Source organism: Lucilia cuprina, chromosome 2, assembly GCF_022045245.1.
Source record: "Lucilia cuprina isolate Lc7/37 chromosome 2, ASM2204524v1, whole genome shotgun sequence".
NCBI classification, from domain to species: domain Eukaryota; kingdom Metazoa; phylum Arthropoda; class Insecta; order Diptera; family Calliphoridae; genus Lucilia; species Lucilia cuprina.
In genome coordinates, this window is record NC_060950.1 from 29613662 (window position 1) to 29638507 (window position 24846).

The following is a 24846-nucleotide window of genomic DNA, read 5'->3' on the forward strand; positions in this document are numbered from 1 at the left end:
TAAACAAACGTAGAAAACGATAAACTTTTTTCGTAGAGCGTCAGAAAAAATGTACACACGGGTATTGTAATATAAAACAATACCCAAATGATTTCAAATAATTTATAAACAAAAGTTATATAAACATACATATGTATGTTTTCATCAGCTGTATATGTACGGATTTGTAGTAACCAAAAAATTTAAAAGACAAAAGCAAAAAAAATGAAAACTTGGTATAGCTTGAACCGACATTGTTTTAAATTGTATGTATTTTAACGCCTGAATTGTTATGAATTGTTATAAATGCAATTTCATGACCATTGTATAACGTTCGACCCAAATACACAATATAAATATAAAAATATTTATATGTATATGTACATTTAAAGGACGAGAAGTTTGTTATACATGTTTTTTAAATGTTTTAAAACAAAAATAAATTTACCACAGACAATTATATGCACACTTACACGTCCTGCCATTCGTCTGTCTGTCTGTTTATGCAGCTGTTTGATTACAAAAGGAGTTATTGACGGCAAGAAAAACAATATTATTTGCTAAAAAATAAATGTATGTAAATTATTCCATTGTATATTTGAGTGTTTTCTTTTTTTAGCCTTAAACAATGAATTTAAACTGTATAATAAATTCAAATAATTTAATATTATTTATTTGTATGTGTGGCAAAATAAAATACAGTAACGCACCCACAACAATTATCAGCCACAATGTTGCAAAGTAACAATTTAAAGTGAAATGAGCGACAAACAGCAAGAAAAATATTAAAACAACAACAACAAAATATTTAATTTTACAACATCATCATTTTCTTTTTTTTCTGTTAAAACAATGTATGAATTTATGGCCTTTAAAGGGACAAAAATAAATGTTTTATGCACACGCATTCTTAAACACAATTATATATGAGGTACAGTGTGATTATAATAAAATTAAGTAAGTTAATGTCGATGGATTAACTTATGTTGATTGAGAATATTTTCGATGAATTAAACCTACAAAAATTATGATCACTGGCACCTTATTAAGACATTATTGTCCTTTCAACAGACAGACTAATAAATATATATTGAAGGTATTATAATCTTATATCTTTTATTATCAGGCCTGTCAAATAATTTCATTCCGATAGAAAGTGGAATTATATCTTTATTTTTGGCTTCTTCAGAAAAAGAAAACGAAAAATCCTTTCATAATGAAACCACTTTCAGTTTTTAAATGTAATGCATTTCTATGTAAGTAATTAATGTTTTTCTTAAAGTTTCAATAACAAACATTTTTAATAAAATACTATTCTGACTGTGATAAGCTAAACAGAATGAATTTAAAATAAAATAAATATAATTTATTTTTTTTTTGGGATACAATGTTTAATGAAGTATTTTCATTCTTTATATTTGGATTATTTTTAGTTTGCTCTTTACACGCTCCTTACTTCCTGTAAAAATTATTAAGGTAAATGATCCGTTATTTTGGGATTACTCCGAGCTAATGCATGGATGGATTACATACTCCTTAACTAGGATATTTCAATGTAAAATGAAGTTTATTTTTCATATATTTAAGTTAGTTTCAGACCTGTCTTCGTTTTTGCAGAGCATCTACTTGCAGGGCATGTACAGACATTATTTACGATCGTATACCGATCTATATGTCCCTTTGTTATACACAACTTCTGGTAGATTAAATCACTGTTTATATTGTTTATTTGATCCAATATTTACAGTACCTAATTATTAATTTTTATATTACCAGTGACACATTTAATACATTCTGGTACAACAAAAATCTAATTTTAGAAGTATGGTGTTCAATTTTTCACATACCCACGCCCACTTCTTGTGTTAGTGTCAATTTGGTATTCTTGAGTATAATTAAAAGCACTTACTTAAAAACAGTAAACTAAATAAACCCTTATAAGATCAGAATGCCTTAAATAAGTAGGCGAAGTACATGTCTACGTAAGTGAAAAATGCGTTAATATAATGTCCACGACCACGTCTTGTGTTAGTGCCAATTTTGGTATTCTTGAGTATAATTAAAAGCATGCTATTACTATACTATGTTCACTGTAACAATATATTGTAATCAAAAACATTTAAGTATAATTTTAATTTTATTTAAACAATATTGTTGTTATTGTTATTATTTTCATGTTTATAGCAATTAAAAATTTGAGTATGATTCACTGAAAAATAATTCTTTTTTCAATAACTGTGTAATGGTAACTATGAAACTGTAATTTTACTGATTATTTAAACGACATTTTGATCATAGTGGATTATAATGTAGTAATGTTTAACAAACAATATTATGATAAATAAAAAATATTATGATAAAAATGTTTAAATAATATTTCAAAATTGTTACAATAACAATAGTTCTTTAGACTACAATCTTAATTTTAACCATAATATGTGGCTTTCAGAACATGGTTACCACAATCATGTTTTTTATCTGCGTGTAGATTAGGAAAATCTGGCACTGTGCATTGTACAATGCACAGTGCTATATACGAGAAAACTTTTTGCTACATAAATTCTCTCCATATAACTATATACATACATATACAATACATACATTCAGGGATACTGATATAAGCCTGAAATAAACTTAACACTTTTTGACAAAAAAAAGGCCAGCAGCTAAAAGACACACAGACAGAAAGAAAAAATAATACAAATATAATATTTGGCAGTTGCTGGTAAATATATATGTACAAATTTTCAAGAAACTGAATGTTGTAAGTGCGTGTGATTTATTTTTAAATCATTAATTTAAATATAGCAATAAGTCAATAAATTTTTTTATTGCTGCTAGTAATTTCAATAAATTCTTATTGTATTTTATTTCCTTTTAAGGTTACTGCCACCGATGGCGATGTAGATAGACCCATAAATATTGTATATTTTCTCACCGGTCAGGGTATAGATCCTGACAATACAGCTAATAGTAAATTTGATATAAATCGTACAACGGGTGATATTTTTGTTTTAAAGGTAAGTTGATTCAAATATTATCTATAGTATTAAAATCTGATATAAAATATATTTCTAATTTAAAGTGAGTAAATTAAATTCTTTGAAAAGAGCAAAAACTACTTATTTAAATAAAGGTTTCAGTGTGTTTTTTTTTTCAAAATTTTAAAAAACTCTACGAAATGGCATACTTATCATCATTTTTGTATCCCTTTGCTAATTATGTTTAACTCAATTTATTCTTTGTATTTTTTTTTATTTAATTTTCTTTTTCCGGTTTTTATTACACTAACCCAACTAAATAACATTGGTCTTGTACTAATGGTCATATTAGTAGTCTTTATTAAATGCCAACAAAACAACTACAAAATTAAATTAAAACTTTTTCTTTCCTTTGCATTTGTACACTGCATGGACATAAGAGTACTGCAAGGAAATTAATTTAAAAAAAACTTTGACATTTCATTAAATATGTTTGCAAAATTAAAGGACCACATTTTCTCTAATTATTTTAAATTTAAATTAAAATTGTGTTAAAAAAAATATTTTTAAAAGTAGAAATTCAGATTGTTTAACATTAAAGATAAATGTTAACAATTAAAATTTTTGCATTACCCTTTTGCTCAAATATAGTTTTATATCTTTTTTTTCAAAAACTAAAAGCTTTTTAGTACTTAACAAAAATATTTAATACTCTTTTCACCACAAATATATATAAAGATTATGTAAAACATAGACGAAAATCCTGTTAACATGAAAAAGTTTTTTTTTTTATAGAACAACAAAAAAATATAGTAAAACAACAACATGAAAATGAACTTAAAAATCATGAGTCTGGTTAAAATTATAAGTATGTATTGTAAATATGTATATGTACATATGTTGTTTATGTATGTATATACTAGGGTGGACCAATTATATGGAAAAAACAAAGGCGTCAATGTTTAATTGATTCTAATATAACATTTCTTAAAATTTTTGTCCTAATATCAATATTTGGTGAGCTAATTCAAATGATAAAAATGTCCTTTTTTCAGGTTTTTATGATTTTTTCATATTCCTTTCATAGAACTAATTCAATCTGTAAAAGCCAAAGTAATAAAAACTTTCTAGTTTTTGGGAAATTTATAATCCTCAATTAAATATATCGCTTTTAAAAATTAAACCTTGATTAAAATTATTTGAATTTACAGAAATCTATGTGCGCTTGCTTAGGAATAATTATGTTAATTAAGTAGTTAAAAAGCTAGATATATGAAAAAATCATAAAATCCTTAAAAAAGAAACATTTTAACATTATTATGGATCAAGGATCAGGACAAAAATTATTAAAAATTGTATCTAAAAGGTAACTAAAATTTAAATTTCCATTTTGGGTCAACCCTAGTATATAAACATGTGGTAATGATAGCAAATGATTTCAAAACAACTTTTTTTTTTGTTTCTGTACATAGAATTCGTTACATAGAATTAAACTTAAAAAATACATTAAAAACATTAAGTGTAAAAATTGTATTAATATAAAAATTATATTAGTATAAGTTTTACAATGAAATGGGGAATGATTATCATTAACTCCTCAAACAACCTCTTCACCCTAGATAAAATTCCGTTGTGTTTCCTCCAAAATTCAGATAAATATTAAAATTCTTAGTGCAAAATTTAGTTCGATTAGTTTCGCGGATAAACGAATTTTTGTATTTTATTTATATGGGAGGTGACACGCCTACTTTTTGTCCTAAATAATCGTATTGCGACTAAAGTGGCATCAAAAATATTTATGGACTAAATATTATATTATCTCAAATATATTCAAAAACTATTAACAAATTTGTAAACAGTACTGTACAACATAAAAGGTTACCGAAACAGTCACCCAAACAAAAAGTAGGTTTGATTATAATATGTTTTAAAGAAATATCTAACAAGGGACTTTTCAATGTAAAACAAGTTAGAGTTCTATATTCAGCTGTGCCGAATCTTATATACCCTCCACCAGCTACTTTTATGTTATTACTTTTCTAATTGATCAAATATTTGTAGAAATAAGTTTTCTCATGTCTTTAATAGAAAAAATCCCAAAAGTTAAATCTATTACAATTCCAAGATTTATTGAACATTATAAATTTAGTAATTTGCATGCAATTTGTATGTACGTTTGTGAAAGATTTAGAGATTTTCAAAATACAAATACATATATAATTATGTTCCACACAAAATTTTGTTCAACACAAATTGATAATGCTTTTTAAATACGGTTAAAGCACTTTTAGGGACAGGGCCTAATATAGGAGAAATAGATGTATACAAAACTAATATTTTTGTCAAATTATGTATCAATAGCTTAATTTGGTAATAAGTAATGTGCGTTTAAGAGATTTTCGTAAAAGGACTTTGTATGGGAGCTATGTCCAATTACAAAATTTCAGAATTCTGTATCTATATCATTACTTGGTAATAAATATTGTGAATCTAAGTGATTTTCTGGACCTAGAATGAGAGCTATGACCAAATATGGACCAGTCGTAAAACAATTTTATAGTAAATTTATGTATATAAGAGCAATATTTTTGATAAATGTATGGATATCAATATTTGGTTATGAGTTATGTGCGTTTTTTCTGATTTTCGAAAGGGAACCTTGTATCTGTGTTTTTCTAAGAGGGACCTTGTGTGGTAGCTATGATCAATTATGGACCCATCGGAATAACATTTCATATTATTATTTCTCTATATATGAGCAACACTTGTGCCAAACTTTATATGGATATTTTAATTTAGTAATGAGTTATGTGCGTTTTAGTTATTTTCGGGAGGGGACCTTGTATGGGAGCTATGACCAAATTTGGACCGATCCAAAGAAACTTTCATGGTTATATTTCAGTATAAAAGCAATACTTCTACCAAATTTTATATCGAAATCTTTAGTAATGAATTATGCACGTTTAAGTGATTTTCGGGAGGGGACCTTCTATGGAAGCTATGACCAATTATTTTTACATCGATATCTTAATTTAGTAATGAGTTATGCGCGTTTAAGTGATTTTCGGGAGGGGACCTTGTATGGGAGCTATGACCAAATATGGACCGATCAAAAAAATCTTTCATTGTAATATTTCAGCATATAAAAGCAATACTTGTATCAAATTTTATACCGATATCCTAATTTAGTAATGAGTTATGTGCGTTTAAGTGATTTTCGGGAGGGGACCTTGAATGAGAGCTATGACCAATTATGGACCGATCCATAAAAACTTTCATTGTAATATTTCTGTATTTAAGAGCAATACTTGTACTAAATTTTATATCGATATATTAATTTAGTAATGCGTTATGTGCGTTTAAGTGATTTTCTGGAGGGGACCTTGTATGGGAGCTATGACCAATTATGGACCGATCCAAAAAAACTTTCATTTTAATATTTCTGTATATAAGATCATTACTTGTACCAAATTTTATATCGATATCTTAATTTAGTAATGAGTTATGCGCGTTTAAGTGATTTTCGGTAGGGGACCTTGTATGGGAGCTATGACCAAATATGGACCGATCCAAAAAATCATTCATTGTAATATTTCTGTATATAAGATCATTATTTGTACCAAATTTTATATCGATGTCTTGATTAACTAATGAGTGAATTTGGTTAACTTCTATTGCTTCGTTTTATCGTGAGCGTGTTTTTCACAGACAGACGGACAGACGGACATAGGTAGATCGACTCAGAATTTGATAAGGACCCAGAATATATATACTTTGTTGGGTCTCAGATGAATATTTCTTGGTGTTACACACGGAATGACAAAGTTATATATACCCTCTATCACCACTGATGGTGGTGGAGGGTATAAAAAAAGGACCATGTTCAATACCACCTAAAGAGCATTTTCTGCGTAACAATCTGGGAACATTAACAAAATATTCCCAGCAAAAATATTCTTGATTTGGAAGCAAAAAATATATACTTCATACCTGAATGCTTCCTCAACAGCATCTTAAAATTATTGCTTTGCACAAAATATTTTGAATACCGATGTTTGTAGCTTTTTAAATTTTTAAATCAAGGATCTGTGTGCACAATTTCAGCACTGTGAAATATGCACATTTTGGATTCCCTAGAAAGAGCCTCTACGCGAGAATATTTAAATCATGTAATCTTTCATAACAAGTGTAGGCCCTAGCAAATGCTTTCCAAATCTGCTTCTATTTTTTGCTGGGATAGAGGAGACAATGCAACAAATTACCTATTCGTAATAATATGCCTTCGTACTACTGAACGTCCGTCCACTGTACACGTTTTTGGTGGATGTACTGACATACTGACGGACTTACTAATATGGCAAAATCTACATAGAATTTGATAATATTAATATCTAATTGAATCACACAAAGAGGACGTGGAACTTTACCAACATCGGATATTTCCTGTATGTACATTTAATGTAAATTTCTTCAGTAGTGTTACATCAGTATTAAGTAGAAATTTGAATTTATAACAGATTTACAAAAATTAATTTTAATAAAAAGCGGCGTGTCGTCAAAGATTTATTTCAAATTATCAAATATATCTAGTTGGCAATGTTAACATTATACTCCCGGGAATTAATATTGGGCATATTGAATTCCTAAATCCTAACGGTATATCTTACCGTTCGTGAAATTGGACGCCGGTATATGCTGGGGAATTGTCAGGTCAGTATTCAATGGTTGCCTGTCATCCCGTAGAGTGATCTTTATGATCATGAGAATGGAACTGATGCGATAAATTGATTGACTAGTACTGATTTTTCTTTTTCGGTGCTGTTGCCATCTCAACAGGATATATTGAAACATGCTAAGCGACGTGGCAATTATTGAAATTTATTGACTTTGAAATATCTATTTTCTTTGTTACATTATCTGTTCATAAAAGAGGGATCCTAATCCATTTTGTTGTGTATTTTGAACTACCAAATATGTCTCTAGGTGTGTGGTCGCGCGGGCTTAAAGAGGTTAAGGAATGCACTGAATGGGTCATTAGATGATGTGGATTGTATTTTAAATATTGCAATCTTTCATGGCATCATACGGGTGGTTATCCTCCGATATAACCGGGGGTTAGATTTAACCTGATGTTGGGACTTGTCACCCCCTTCAGTTGACTTTAGACCAGTGATTGCTTCTTCCTTGTCGGGGTGTGCATTGGACTTGAGCCTATACAGCCTGTCATTCCGCCACGGGTCTACTATGCCACCTGAGTTCTTTATTGAAGGATTCGGGGGCGTCTACTAGTAGATGTCAAGTCTAGCCAGTAGATGAAAAAGACCACCGTGAAATAAGGCCGTCCATCATTTGTACTACGAAATTGCATTTTACATTTTAACTTACGGGTTTTGAGCGTTTATTAAAATACAGCATAATGTTTATGTTATATTATAAATATTTTCTTTTTCGAAAGTTTCTTAAATGAGCGCTTGGCATGGCAGCAATAAGCGAGAAACTGATCAGGACACATACACAGGCTGATCATTATATAAACATTGCTTGCAAATATGTGATCGTTTAAAGATGCTAAAAGCATCGTGACAATATTTATTTGCAATATAAACCACTTTAGTCCTATACTATAATAAAATATATTTAAATCTTAGGGTCGGCTATATCCACCTATAATTTCTTACTTATTTTTCATCAACGAATATTTGTTCATTTCATGTTTAACATGCTAATATATAAATTGCAAACAAAACATGCATTTGAAAAAAATCAATTATAATTTTAATTATCTCGCAGACATTAACATAAGCTTATTAGATTGACAATTATAATTAAATTTCAAAATACACAAACATACACATTAATAAAAAATAAATAACCACAAACATTGATATTTGTTTTTTTACAAACATTTAAAAGTTTAATTTATTTAAAAGTAAAAAAAATATAATTAAAAAAAATAAAAATATTATTAATGTTTTTTTTTTTCTTTTCCTACAGCCCCTTGATCGCGATCAACCGAATGGCCGACCACAATGGCGCTTTACAGTATTTGCCCAAGATGAGGGCGGTGAAGGTCTAGTCGGCTATGCCGACATACAAGTTAATCTCAAAGATATCAACGACAATACACCACAATTTCCTCAGGGCGTTTATTATGGTAACGTAACGGAAAATGGCACCTCCGGTTTAGCAGTGATGACCATGTCAGCCGTAGACTATGATGATCCCAACGAGGGTACACATGCCAAACTTATATATTCGATAGAGAAAAATGTCATCGAAGAAGAGACGGGAGCACCAATATTCGAAATCGAACCCGATACGGGTGTTATCAAGACAGCAGTCTGTTGTCTGGATCGTGAGCGGACGCCCGACTACTCCATACAAGTGGTAGCCATGGATGGTGGTGGACTTAAGGGTACTGGTACGGCTTCTATAAGAGTAAAAGATTTAAACGATATGCCACCCATGTTTACCAAGGACGAATGGTTCACGGAGGTGGATGAAACAAATGGCACTTATATACCAGAAACACCTATACTAACGGTGACAGTGCAGGATGAGGATGAAACAAATTCATTTCAATATAAAGTAGTGCCCAATAGTGGTTTGGGTTCGGATAAATTTGCAATGGTACGTAATACTGATGGTACTGGTTCCTTGAAAATCATACAGCCGTTGGACTATGAAGATCCCATGCAGAGCAGTGGTTTTCGTTTTCGCATACAGGTCAACGATATGGGCAATAATGATAGTGATAAATATCATTTGGCCTATTCATGGGTGGTGGTTAAGCTGCGTGACATCAATGATAACTCACCGCATTTCGAGAGGGAACGCATCGAATTGTCGGTGTATGAAGATACAAAAGTTGGCACGATATTGGAACAGTTCAAAGCTACCGATGCCGATCAGGGTGGCAAGAGTAAGGTTAGCTATAAACTGGTAAGAGCCAGTAATCGTAAACGTCAATTTGCTATTAGCGATAAGGGAGCGATAAGCATACAAAGATCTTTAGATCGTGAGACCAACGAACGACATCAACTGGAAATTTTGGCGGTAGATGATGGTGTAGTACCGCGCACAGCGACTGCGGTACTTACGGTCATCGTTAAAGATGTCAATGATAATGCTCCCGTATTTAAGGAGGATTATCGTCCCGTTTTACCTGAAAATGTTAGCCCGCGTAAATTTATAGAAGTGGCAGCTAAAGATGCTGACGATAGAGCGCGAGGGAACGGAGGACCCTTCACATTTCGTATGGATCCTATGGCCAGCGATGTGATAAGATCGAGTTTTAAGCTGGAATATGATAGAAGTGAGTAATTTAAAATGTTTAATTTAAAAATAACTTTAATATTTGTGCTAATTGTGGTTAATGGTTTTATTGTTTTATTATGTTAATTGAACACAATTATAGTATTTATATAAAATTAGATTTCTAAACTTTTGATCTGTTTAGCTACTGAAAACAAAGTGACTTTTTGGCAAATTATAATTGTACATAATTTTATTTATATTTGCCATACAAATACAAACAAACAACAATTGAATTAGAATTATTTCAATTAAAACTGTCTGCTATTACGAAACAATTAAACCAATCAAAACACTGCCATAAGCCTAGAAGTATGCATTAGTTTATATTATTTTTTTGAGTTTTGTATATGTTTAATTTTGTTTAAACTTGTTTATTCATGTTTAAATTTATTCTCTCAACCATCAATCATTTGTTTATGATTTTCATTAAAATTTGCATTTGTTTATATTTTATTTATGTTTTTTTCTTTTGTCTTTTGTTGCTGCTGGTGTGTTTGTTTGATTGCCTTTTTGTCTGTCTATCAATTTCATAAATATTTTTTTATAAATGCAATTAGTGTCTTTATAATTGTTAATTAAAATCAATCAATGGCAAAGCGATGTGGAAAAGAAACGAAGACATTTCATTAAAGAAAAATAAAATACAGCAAAATGTTGATTTATTTTTAATAGCAGACAATTGTTAAGCAGTAAAAAATTTCATTATATTTCAATCACAATCTTCAGTTTGACATATTTATAATTTTTTTGTAACAGCGGAATTCTACTTTTTTTGTATTTCAATTATTAATTTCTAAAAAATACAAACATTATTATAAGTAATTACTAATCATAGATTATTCAATACCAGAGATTGGCAAAAGGATTATACTAAATGGGAGCTATGCAACTAGTAAATCGAATAATCACAATACATATTTATACATTAAACCAATATAGAGGTATTACACGTCTTTGCTGCTGTTTGTATTATGCCATGTCCGTCCACCCATGAAAATCCCACAATTTTGGAGATAATTTAATAAAATTTCATACATGTAATATGAAACGTGTAGACTTTGGATTTAATCGGTCCATTATAGATTTTAGCTATTTTTAAATTAAAACAAATAGGAAAGTATAGTCGGGCATGGCCGACCATATAATACCCTACACCATGAGTATATTTTTAACATTTTTCTTTCTTATAAAGAAACTTTTATGTTGAATATTACCATAAATCCAAATCATTAATAGGCTTCGTCCCTGTGCCAAAAAAATGTTTGGTAAATTTTCATCAAATTATCTTGAAAATTGCGGCCTGTACCTTGCGCACAAGGTTTACATGGACAGCCAGCCGGACAGACGGACATGTCTTAATCGACTCAAAAATGATTCTGAATCGATCGGTATACTTAAAGGTTTGTATTGGACCAATATTTTTGTATGTTACAAACATCCGTGCAAAGTACAGGTCGCAATTTTCAAGATAATTCGATGAAATTTGAAACACACGCTTTTTTGACCCAAGGACGAAGCCTATTGAAAATTAATAAAATCGGTTCAGTATTTCACCTAGCCTCATACAGCACCCCCCGAAAAGAGCTCATAATTATGTTAAATATAACTGTATATCGATAAAAAGCGGCACAACTACGTTTTATAAAACCTTGATGACCTTTCAAAATTTCATAAAGATCGGGCCTCCCATACAAAGTCGCCTTTTGAATATTACTTGAATGTCCAAAATTTACTTATAAACAAAAATATCGCAATGAAATTCAGCACAAATAAATATTATATAAATATAAATATATTCAAAAAAATTTATCCGGCTTGGTCAATATTTTTCATAGCAGGTGTAGGGTATCATATGGTCGGTCACGCCCGTACTTGTTTTACATGAAAAAAATCGAATTTTTTAAACTTATTTTTATTTCTATGTTCAAAATTTGTTTATTTTATTTATTTTTATTTTTTTTTTTTTGTTTTAAAGAGAACGTAGTGTCTATTTCTCTTTCATATTACTGTTTACCAGAAATTCTTTTTAAAATTCATTATAAATATTTCACTTTAATCTCTAATTAATATTAAGGGTTTTAAAATTCTTAACAATTCCCGTTAAAAGTAATTATTTCTAATGATCTAACAAGTGTTTTATGGTTAAAATTTTTTAAAAATATTTTAAAGTTTTAAGTGTAAAATTTTACGTTGGCAAACCAAAAAGACTACCTTCTGTAAGTAATTAATTTAGTTTCTTATACAATAATTATTTGTAGCTCTTATTAAAAGTAAGTAGTATCCTTGTAAAGTAGTTGTTACGGAAATGTCAATGGCTACATTATTTTAACACTTTGCTGTTGTGCTATTATTGTTGTGTTGTTAATATTCTAGTTCCTAAACGGAAATTTCCACTCAACTCGTTGGTTTGTTTATTTCCGGTTGCCTTTAATGACGACTTTTAAATAATGTATTTTTAAATATATACTTACATTTCTGTAAATTCGTCTCTTGTGTTTTAAATTTTCTTTTATTTCTTTAATATTATGAAAAAGAATTTTTTGTAAACTAATTTTACTTAGGGTAATTAATGGCAACAGGTTAAGCAGAGACAAGAACAACAGAAAAGTTGCCGACTTTTTCCTCATTTTTTTCTAAAAATCTTTTGGCAGAATATTAAGCTTTAACTTTGAGTGTCTGTTGGCTTTTGTTAAAGTTAAGAAGTTTTAAATGTACAAAATAGTATTTATTGTCAACGTTTACACAAAGTGTTGAAAATTACGTCTTGATTTTATTTCAATGGCAAATCACCTCCTTATTATGTACATACTTTAACTTTGAAAATATTTTTGTACAAATTTACAAAATTATCTGGATTGTTACACATTTAACATTTTATATTGCATACTAGCTAATACCCGGAATGCTTCGCTACACCATCTAAAATAAATACATAATAACCAAAAAAATTATTTATTTAGTTACTAAATTATAAAAATTTTGTTGTTACATATGAGAAATGCCAAGAAAATTATTGTAAGTTCGCCAATTTATATCTATCTATAAAAAGTTGGAATTGTCTAACAGTTTTCAAGATATAAAATTTTTTTTATTTAATTCATATATGTGGTGCCAAGCCCCCCCCCCCCCATTAAGTGTCCGCCCGTTATTTTCTAAATGTTCACATGAATGTCGAAGTTATTCATAGATTCTAGCTGTAATAGATTCTCAGATATACGCATTTTTCTATTATATTTATATGGGGTTCCAAGCTCCCATAATAGTGCGCCAATTTATTACCTAAAATGTTTACATGGATGCTAAAATTATTCGTGCAAAATTTTAAGATCCTATCTGTAATAGTTTCCAAGATAAACGAATTTTTGTATTTAATTTATATGGGAGGTGCCACGCCCCCTAACGCTAGTCCGCCAACTTTTTATCCTAAATAATTATATTGACACTAAAGTAGCTCCGAAAGAAATTTGAGGACTCTAACTGTTATATTATCTCAAATATACGAATTTTATATTTTCTAAATGTGGGCCCACATCGCCCACATGAAATTTCAAAATAAAAAGCAACCTATTACCTATTCCAGACATACAGGAAATCGCTGTGATAATTTAAAGAAAATCGGTTCAGCCGTTTAAACATACAAACAAACACACATTCATTTTTATATATATAGATTAGAATAATAGCTCCTTCAGTAACCAGAATTACTTTAAATACTGTATCTAATACAATACAAGCAAGAAAACTCCACTCCACATTACCAAGACCGAAGCAACAAGTATCCATTTTTGCAAATATCAAAATTTCAAAGAAAGATAATTTCTATTTCGGAATTGCTGACAATGTTCGCGTCTTAACCGAATTAATGTTTAAAGAATACTACACATTTACTATTGTGAAATCGCATATAGTTATTGAATTGTATAAAAAAAAGTTTCTCAGGCTCATAGCAAACCCTTCAGAATTTTGATTTGATCTCTGAGGCAGAATTGTATTGCTTATCATACAGAAGATTGTACGTATCAGAAAATAAATCGTTACTTTTTTAAGTATTTAATTTTTTACAATAATTACACTGTACGTATACGTTTTTTTATTGATATTACAAATAACGTATACGCCAAATTTAGAAAAGCACTTGTGTGTAAAGGAAGTTAGTTAGTTGGTTGATTAGTTAGTTAGTTAGTTAGTTAGTTGATTAGTTAGCTAATTAATTAGTTAGTTAGTTAAATGTTATAATTGTAACATTGGCACAAAGATGTTTTACTCATTCGAATTTACTTAAAATTTTATTTCCCAGGAACACAACGTGACAGAAAGAATAAGAGTAAGATAAGTGAAACATTTTGAATATTAATATTATAAATTCTTTTATATCCTTTATGGAGAATTGTTATGTGACTCGATTTCGTACTGTTGACATATTATAAAATAACACTAAAGTTTTGCATAAAAATATATGTAATTTAACGGTTAAATTTGTGATTATTAATGAAAGGAAAAGTAAAGTTTTTAAAAATGATAAAAAAAATTTTTTTGACAAACAAACATGTAAATATGTAAATAAAAATACCAAAAAAATGTTTACAAAACCTTTTTGCAAACAAAAGTTGACAATTGTTAAAATTGCAAATTTAAAAACAGAAACTATTATTTATGCAAATTTCTATCAAATTTAGTTATCTTTGCCTCCATTAAAATTCGATAATCAAAAAAAAATTCCACAAAAAAATAAAAAATATATTTAAAAGCAATAGAAAAACCAAACAATTTTAAAAGCAATCAAGCGAGAATACACAATTTTTGTTTGCATAATTTCAAATTGTTAAATTAATGGAAATATTACAAATGTATTGTGTAAATGCATGTGTAATATTTATTTTTTTTTATATATATATTTTTTTCAATACATATGTATATACAAAACAATTATTTAAATATTTATTTAATTGAAAACTTTAATAAACTTAATTGATACCATTGAAATTTTAATCATTAGCCTAGCAAAGCACAAATATTTAAAGCATATTTTCAGGCTGTTAAACAAATAACAATACATAGCATACATTTAGCTTGGTATTTTATTTTAAAATATAAATGCTTTTATTAAAAAAATAATCCAAAAAAATTCATAACTTAAAATTTATTAACATTTTCCAATAAAATTTTGTTTTTTTCCTTTTTTTCTGATTCTCTTTTATCTTTATGACTACGCTATTGGGTCGCAAATTATGCCAAAAAATTAACGCTGCTGCGGGAAAATCCTCTGCATATGTACAAAAAATCCACTTAAATACATTTGGCAATCAACAAAATTAACTTTTATTTAAATTAAAATTAAAATAAAACAAAAAATATATACGCGCTCTTACCATAAATGTACTTTACGTTTTAAATGGCTGTGGGATTGGATGACGGAATGAATGAATGTTCCATTGAAACATTTTACTGTTTGTTTTTTTTTTGTGTTGATGTATTAACAAATAAATGAATAACACGACAACATTCCCAGGAGCTGATAATGGTAATGGCGCTGCGATTATTTCTTCTTTGCGACCCTTCGACCGTGAACAACAAAAATCCTACCTCATACCCATCGAAATCAAAGACAATGGTTCACCAGCCATGACTGGCACTTCAACATTAACAGTAATTATAGGCGATGTTAATGATAATAAAATGCTGCCAGGCAGCAAGGAAGTGCTGGTCTATAATTATCAGGGCCAGTCACATGACACCCCCATTGGGCGGGTGTATGTCCACGATCTAGATGATTGGGACGTGGTGGACAAAAAGTACTATTGGGAACAACAGGAACATCAACGTTTCAAATTGGACACCGATACGGGTATTGTAAACATGAAAGCTGGCACCCGTAGAGGTCGCTACAATCTGCGCTTTAAAGTTTATGATCGTGAGCAGGGCCAAGTTGATGTGCCATCGAATATGACGGTCATAGTTCGAGATATAACCCAGGAAGCTGTACAGCAGGCTGGTTCTATGCGCCTACAAGGTATTAGTGATGAAGAATTTGTGCGGACTTGGGATTTCATGCAGCACAAGCAAATGCGTTCCAAACTGGAAAGATTTCGCGATAAACTGGCTGAATTACTTTACACCGAGCGTGATATGGTTGATGTGTTTAGTGTCCAAACTAAAAGTGAAGGTTATACAGATGTTCACTTTTCTGCCCGCCCTGCCAACCAACAGCCTTACTTTAAGGCCGTCAGATTGAATGGTGTAGTGCTAATGCAACGTGAAGAAATAGAGCGGGAGCTGGGTCTGAACATCACAATGGTAGGCATAGATGAGTGTCTGCAAGAGCCGGGTAAATGTGAGGGCTCTTGCACCAATCGTGTAGAAATTAATAGACTTCCTTATACAGTCAATGTTAACAAAACTGCCTTGGTAGGCGTAAGACTAGACATAACCGCCGAATGTTATTGCAAGGCCCGCAATTACAGCAAAGAAGACTCCTGCCGCACACTGAACTGTTTTAATGGTGGCCGCTGTGTGGAGACGCGTAACGGTCCACGTTGTGTCGCCTGTCCTATAGGCTATAATGGTCCTAGATGTCAACAAAATACCCGCAGTTTTAAAGGAAATGGCTGGTCCTGGTATCCGCCTCTTCAGCTATGCGAAGAGTCACATTTGTCTTTGGAGTTTATAACCAAAGAAGCCGATGGCTTGATTTTATACAATGGTCCCATAGTACCTCCCAAAGCTGACGAGCTGGTAGTCACCGACTTTATAGCCATTGAACTGGAACAGGGTTATCCTCGTTTACTTATAGACTTTGGCTCGGGCACTTTAGAATTGAGAATTAAAACTAAAAAGACTTTAGACGATGGTGTATGGCATAGGCTGGACATATTTTGGAATTCCGAAAACATACGCATGGTAGTGGACTTTTGTCGTTCGGCAGATGTCTATGAAATGGAGGATGGCTCTACTCCTGAATTTGATGATAACACTTGTCAAGCTCAAGGCACTATACCACCTTTTAATGAGGCTCTCAACTTAAATACACCCCTCCAATTGGGTGGTCTTTATAGACAGCATTTCGATCAGTCGCTCTTCCACTGGCAATATGCCTTTACCTCTAAAGGATTTGATGGCTGCATAAGAAACGTTGTGCACAATTCGGAGCATTATGATTTAGCATTTCCCGCCTTGGCCCGCAATAGCTATCCCGGCTGTCCTCAAACTGATGAGGTTTGCTTGAAAACCGATCACACTGCCAGATGTTGGGAACAAGGTAACTGTGTGGCCAGTTTAGTGCAGGCAAAATGCCATTGTCAGCCCGGCTGGATGGGACCCATGTGTAACATACCCACCATACCTACAACGTTCAAACCCCAAAGTTATGTCAAATTTGCCTTATCCTTTGAACCCGATCGTTTCTCCACCCAACTTCAGCTACGTTTTCGTACGAGGGAAATGCAAGGTGAAATCTTTCGTGTCTCCGATCAACATCATCGTGAGTACGCCATATTGGAACTTCAGCAGGGACATCTACAATTCAGATTTAATTTGAACTCATTAAGGCCAGAAGAACACAATGTCGCCCTCACCTCCATCACCGTCAATGATGGTCAATGGCACGTGGTAAAAGTTAGCCGTTATGGTTCAGCTGCTCTTATCGAACTCGATGGCGGTGAGGGTAGACGTTATAATGAAACATTTAATTATCATGGCCATCAGTGGCTGACGATTGACAAACAGGAGGGTGTGTATGCCGGTGGCAAGGCCGAGTATACAGGCGTTAAGACTTTTGAAGTTTTGGGAGATTTTCAACGTTCCTGTCTAGATGATATCAGGTAAGAATGATTTATGTATATATGGCTTGTGTTTGCTTGTATAAACCTTTAGAGGTTAAATGAAAAAAGTGTTTTTTTAAGGTGTGTTAATAAGTAGTTCAAAAGAGTATAATGTTAAGAAAGAAATTAAAGTGAAGTTTAGTTTTTTTCACTCACTCATATTAAATGAAATAATTTTCATTTAACGCCATTTTCGGAAAATATTAAATAAGTGTGAATACAGTTATAGTGAGTGTTTTATATTGAATAAGCTCCTTTTCTTATTGTGAAATGAATTAACTCTCTCAAACATCTGTTTGTACATTTCAACTGTATCTTCTTACTTTAATAACTTTATCTACTCCGTGCACATGTGTATGTCTCATAAGGAAAGCTGCTTTAAAACTGCTTAAATGTTGTAATATATACCCGGCAATTTTTAAAGTTATAGTAATTTACACAAATGTATAAAAAATCAATCACTTAACCGTAACTGTGACATTTATTAAGCAAACAGAATTTAACTGATTTCATTGCCTATCATAGGTAATCTACACTGGGATTTATTGTTACTGTATAGTAAACTTGTACACATTTGTCTCTAGGAGATATATTTTATTTTTTAAAGACCGTTACTGAAGTTTGGTTTAGATTTAAAAGTTCAAAGCAGTAACCCGGAATTGCTGGTTATTTACATGCCCTTGTAAATAAATAACGTAAATAACGTATACATACATGACCTTTGCACTATCTTTATTGTGTCACTAATCTTACTTTATCTCTTTACCGTGTTGTGACCTGTTAAGAAGTTTATAAATTTGATTTGACTTTCTTTTAGGGTTATTTTCGTTATATATAATGTCTTTTCTACTTTCAACTAATTTTTGTCTGTACAGCAGTCACACACGCTCGTTTACTTATTTAATGGCACAAATTGTATACTACTGGTCCATGTTGATGTTATTCAATTAAAATTTATGTTTACTTTGACGGTTTTTTTACAAAAAGGGGTCAAATGTTTAAGGGAAAAATAAGCAATCAGTAGTAAATTTAGAAACCTTTTTTTAAAATTTATTTAGTTTAAAGTTAATTGATTGAATCTGGTTGAAAGGGTTTAGAATGGAAAAAATCAGATGATATTCTTAGAGTAAGAGTCTATAAAATTGCAAATTTGTTTAAGGTAGGAATAGTAATAATATGGGATACTTATTAGCGGTGAAAGTGTTGTTGTGATAATTTCTTAATTTCCTTAAATAAAACTTAAAAACCATGTAAAATATACACAAGTGTTTGGTTAGGAAGACATTCGGAGTTTGCTCAACAAATGGATTATTTCTGAATGAAATTTTTTTAGGGTTTTTTTATAATCCTCATGGTAACAGGATGCCCGTCTTAAGATATATAGAAGAACAATTAAGTTATATTTTCGTTTTAAAGCTAACAGATAACATAACAAATTTAATAAAAAATATAAAGCCAAAAACTAGGTTTATCAAAAATTACTACAAAAATATAATGTAATATAGAAATTCGGATGGCAAATTCACATTAAGAAAAGCTCAAGCCTTTAGAAAATTATGACTAATTATCTAGACTTAAAAGAGCAGTTGTATATTTCGCTATGAACATTCTTTATTGCAGTCTTTCATTTAAATACTATATTTTAATAACAAATACATGTTGTTTATTAACTTAAGCTTTTTATGTTTTAACGTAATTCATATTATAATTACACAGTAAATTAAGAGCTTAATTATATTATATTAGTTTTATAATAAAGATTTAATAGCCTTCTAAGATTATATAAAATTAACCCTCTAGTATGATTTTCTCTTATAATTTGTTTTTTATTTCATGTTAGAAACCACACTAATAAGGATTCTAATGAAACAGAATTTTTTTGTTTCCTCCACTTAACACCTTTTTAAATATTATTTATAAAATTGTTGTGTTAAAAAGAAAACAACGCTCATAAAGTACGAAACAAGAGAATATTATATTACATTGGTCATAATCATTATAAATAAATAAGTATTAAGAAAACACAAACAAACATTTTTTTTTTTGTAAAATTCAAAAGGATCATAAAGAGGATACATGTTAAGCAAAAAATAAACATAAACTTTCACTTTAAGATTTACAAGCATTAGTTGGTTATTTTAGACAATGAGTATGATATTTTTTAAATTAATAGGGATATTCAGAGGAGACAGTAATGTAAATTGTATGTATTTTAATTGAATAAAAAATAGCTTTTGTTGATAAGAAATTTGTTGTATTAAAATACTTAAAGCCAAATTGTTTTTAGAAATAAAAACTTGTGAAGAGTAGGAAACCTACAAAATTGAAATTTGATACAAATATCTTAGAAATTTGAGAAAAAGGTTGTATCGTTGTTGTGATATAATTAGTACTGTGCTGTTGACGGATGCAATACGCATAGTGTCACAAAAACATTTACGCCGAAAATGTCCCTTGTACTTACCTGTAACAAGAGGCAAAGGTTAGAAAGAAAGAGAACAATAAATAAATAGAAAAGCAACAATGAAAGAAAGAAGATTAGAGAATAACAATAAACAAGAAGGAATAACTCAAGATAGAATTCGAATAAGAGTAACATGATCCCCTTAAAAAGGACTATATGCCGCTACATTCAACAATACAAATATATACCCCTAATCAATCATTCCAGTGTTTGTTCACGACATATTGAAAGTTCTTACGGAAGTATATGTAGTAGATACCATCTACATCATAAATTTTTTTGTTAAGATTACACTCCAGTCTAGTAATTAAGACTTTTACAAGATTAAGAAAAGGATTAAAGGAAGTTTTAATTAAAGGAAGATTAATTAAAGGAAGTTTTAATTAAATCCAAAAAAAATCAATGACAATCAATGACCTGCAATTGCAATGACTGACCTACTACATATCTGACTGATTTTTCTAATTACTTGTAAGCGATTGTTGTAAGTACATGCCTCTAATGACATCACCATGTTAAAATGACGTAAATTGATATTGTGTAAAAAAATTTTAGCCTTACAACCCTTTACGCGGTAATGAAAATATTGCTGGCGTTAGAGAAAAATTCAACAATTGTTACAAAATGTAGTTATGTAGCCCGTTCAGCTTAACGAACAGCGTTTCAAGGAGTTGTCCTAAATTTGAATAAAGCCTTTTACAAAAATTACTTAGGGATTGTTACAGAAAATCCTCCCCCGTATAGCATAAAAGGTTTAATGAATTCCCAAAAAGCCATTTAACGTTCTGTTAGTTTATACTCCAGTATGTACATATAATTCTTCTAATAACTTATAAAACCATCATGGACTTTGTATAGCTTGGTAGTATATTCATTATATTTAATATAAATAAAAGCCCTATACTGATTGCTGCATAAATTTAGTAAATCACATAAATTCTTCACTAAATTCTTGAAAAGATATCAAACAAGTGTCAGTCAAGAGAAGTTTAAAAGGAACAATCTCTCAGTTTTAAACAAAAAATACGAATAACACTTTTACTTCTTTACTTTCATTTCCTATTCCAATGACAAACTCACGTTTCTCTAAGCTAAAACATGCAGCAAATAAATTTCTTTTCTTTTTCCTTCTTCAATTTCAACAAAAGCCATCATTGTTAATTGTTGTTGCAATTTCCAATAATGTTTGTACGTGCAACATTTAGCGATTGATTTATAGCTAAAGAGACATTAAATGATTACGACACTTGTATAGATTAAAGTAGAAAATTGTCAATTATTTATTATCCTCGGGGATACTATGAGCTACCCTATTACTAGTAGTTAAAGTAAATACATACATACAAACAAATAGCTTAAAGTTGTTAACAAATACAATAACGCATGTATTAACAATGTGAACATTAGTGACTGTGTAAAAATAAGTACAAATATAACGATGATGATTGGAGTAGTATGTTCGTGAGTTTGTGTTTTTTTTACGTCTATAAATGTGTAAAATTTTCTGTTGTGTAACCATGGTCATTAATCGTAACAACACATGTTACATGATAAAGAAAAAAAATTAATACATGTTCATATATTGCAGAATTATACATCTATACAATAAGGTAATCTCGAGAGTTCTTTTAAATATAATGTATTAATGCATTCGCTTGTTAATGGACTAGCCTATATATGGACAAGTCCTTTGACTTTTCTGTGGACTAGACAACTATACGTTTGTCTTTGATTCATGGACTAGCATACTCTCTAATTTATGGATTAATGTTTTTATTTATCTCTAGACTAGACTAATTATTGAAGAAACTTTGAAAATCCTTATTGATATTATAGTCTATTGATTAGTGATTAGTACGGACAGATAAGTCGTGGTTGTAGAGCTGTACTTTTCATTGTCATTTACCGGTACATTTTACAATATATACAAGAACCCATAAGAAAAAACATGACCCTAATATGTATACATCTAAATACATATTGCAATGATTAAGTATGTAACCATGTCTAAATGTGTATCCGGCTGTATTTAATAACACTCATTTGGTATATTAAGAGGCTTTTTTAATTACATCTTTGAATAGAAATTAAAGAAAAAAATATGTCGTTCTTGTTTTCCCTTGTTATTTTCCCCACAAATTATTTATTTTACATATTATAACATCAATTAAAAATTTAAATTTTTCTTATCAAAAATCTGTGATTTCCCAATTTACAACAATGTATCAAAAATTAACAAAAATTCTTTTATCTTTTTTTTACACAGATTGGATGGCAAACATTTGCCTTTGCCGCCCTCCATGAATGGCACACAATGGGGACAGGCAACAATGGCTAGAAATTTAGAACGTAATTGTCCTTCAAATCGTCCATGTTCGAACATAATATGTCCAGATCCATTTGATTGTGTTGATTTGTGGAATGAATATGAATGCACGTAAGTATTGAGAAAAGAATGTTACTTACAAAAGAACTAAATGCATAAACATAAATTTGAAAAAACACTTAAGAAAATGCATAGAAAGTAGCTATAAAAAAACAATTTTAAATGAAAAATTAAAAAAAATATTAATATTGGCAGCACTTGTCGTTCATGTAGCTAATAACCAAACACGTTTTGAAACAACATATTGGAATATTTAAATTAAAAATATGTGAATGAATAATAAAAATAGGAAAGAAACAAGGTTGGTAATGATAATAACTAGAACTAGAGAAAAAATATATACAAGCCTGGTTCCAAATAGACACCAAATTTTTTAATAACATCCGTCGTTAAGTATAAACATGCGTACGATAACAATATATAATGTTGTCAACAACAATTCGTTTTCGAAATTTAAATATTATACTCACCGTCGTATAAAAGTCAATAAATTATTGTTGCAATTTTGACAACGTAGCACTGTCAACTAGAACTGAACTAGAATTGAACTAGAACTGAACTAGAACTGAACTAGAACTGAACTAGAACTGAACTAGAACTGAACTAGAACTGAACTAGAACTGAACTAGAACTGAACTAGAACTGAACTAGAACTGAACTAGAACTGAACTAGAACTGAACTAGAACTGAACTAGAACTGAACTAGAACTGAACTAGAACTGAACTAGAACTAAACTAGAAATAAACTAGAACTGAACTAGAACTGAACTAGAACTAAAGTAGATAATACATAAATTTGAATGAATCGGTATTTACCACAAGGATCTTGTGATTTAAAATTTATACATGCTGTAAAACTTTTAATTTCATTTTGCATTCCGTTATCGGTTTGTTTTCACAATTAGTGACGTAATTAAGAGTATTTTGTACCAAAGTAGCAAACTCATTGTTATTGTATTAAAGGATATCATATAATTTGTTATTCTTTTAATAATATCACCCGAAAACACTTTTATCGACAATATAATTAAATAATGATATACATATTAGGTTTTAATAGTACACTGATTAAACCACTATATTATTAATAATTATTTTGAAGTAGAAACTACAAACTAAACAATTACAAATAGTTTTATTATAACTAGTATATCTACTTCAAAAGTTCATATTGAAACTTTTAACCAAGTGTAAATAACAACAAAAAGGTTTGTATTATTGGTTTTATCTGATGTTTAGAAGATGATGATAAAAACCAAAGCTATGATAGTCACAAAAACACACGGAGCAAGGCATCTTATGGATTTTGCAAGATCTTTATCAAAACTTATGTGTAGGTGGTAAAATACATAGCTATGCAAGCAATTATTGTATGCGATAGCTACACGTACATAATTTTCCAATGTTGGATATATTACCGAGATTTCATTAAGTTGTTTGCTCTTCTTAAACAATATTTATGTACATATGTATATATATTAGACGTGTCTAAAATTCCTTGAGTAAAATTTTTTGTCTATTTCGATGACGGGAATGAAATAATGTTATGAGAAAATATGCCTACAATTTCGTTATTTGTTCATCGATATTGATATTTTATATCTTGTTATACAATTCATTTGAATTGCATTTGTTAGTAGAATTTAAAAATAGTTCTAAGATCAGTAAGTTTTGCATTTACAAAAATGTATAGTTTCCAGCAAAATCTAAGTTAAATATGTATGTAATTAGTAACAAATTGTTTCCATGTTCCATCTAGTTCAGTTCTAATTCAGTTCTATTTAAGCTTTAGTCCAGTTCTAGTTCAGATCTAGTTCAGTTCCAGTTCAGTTCTAGTTCAGTTCTAGTTCAGTTCTAGTTCAGTTCTAGTTCAGTTCTAGTTCAGTTCTAGTTCAGTTCTAG

The 24846-nt window shown here is 30.1% G+C and overlaps 1 protein-coding gene across 2 annotated transcripts in view; it reads left to right on the forward strand.

The window, feature by feature from the left end:
* Window positions 1-24846, forward strand: part of LOC111686678 (putative neural-cadherin 2) — a 358230-nt gene that overhangs the window by 307266 nt on the left and 26118 nt on the right. For both annotated transcript variants that reach the window (XM_046946650.1, XM_046946651.1), the window contains 4 exons: window positions 2862-2999; window positions 8955-10275; window positions 15787-18094; window positions 22825-22995. In XM_046946650.1, coding sequence (XP_046802606.1) covers window positions 2862-2999; window positions 8955-10275; window positions 15787-18094; window positions 22825-22995 — 3938 coding nt within the window. The remainder of the gene's footprint in view (window positions 1-2861; window positions 3000-8954; window positions 10276-15786; window positions 18095-22824; window positions 22996-24846) is intronic.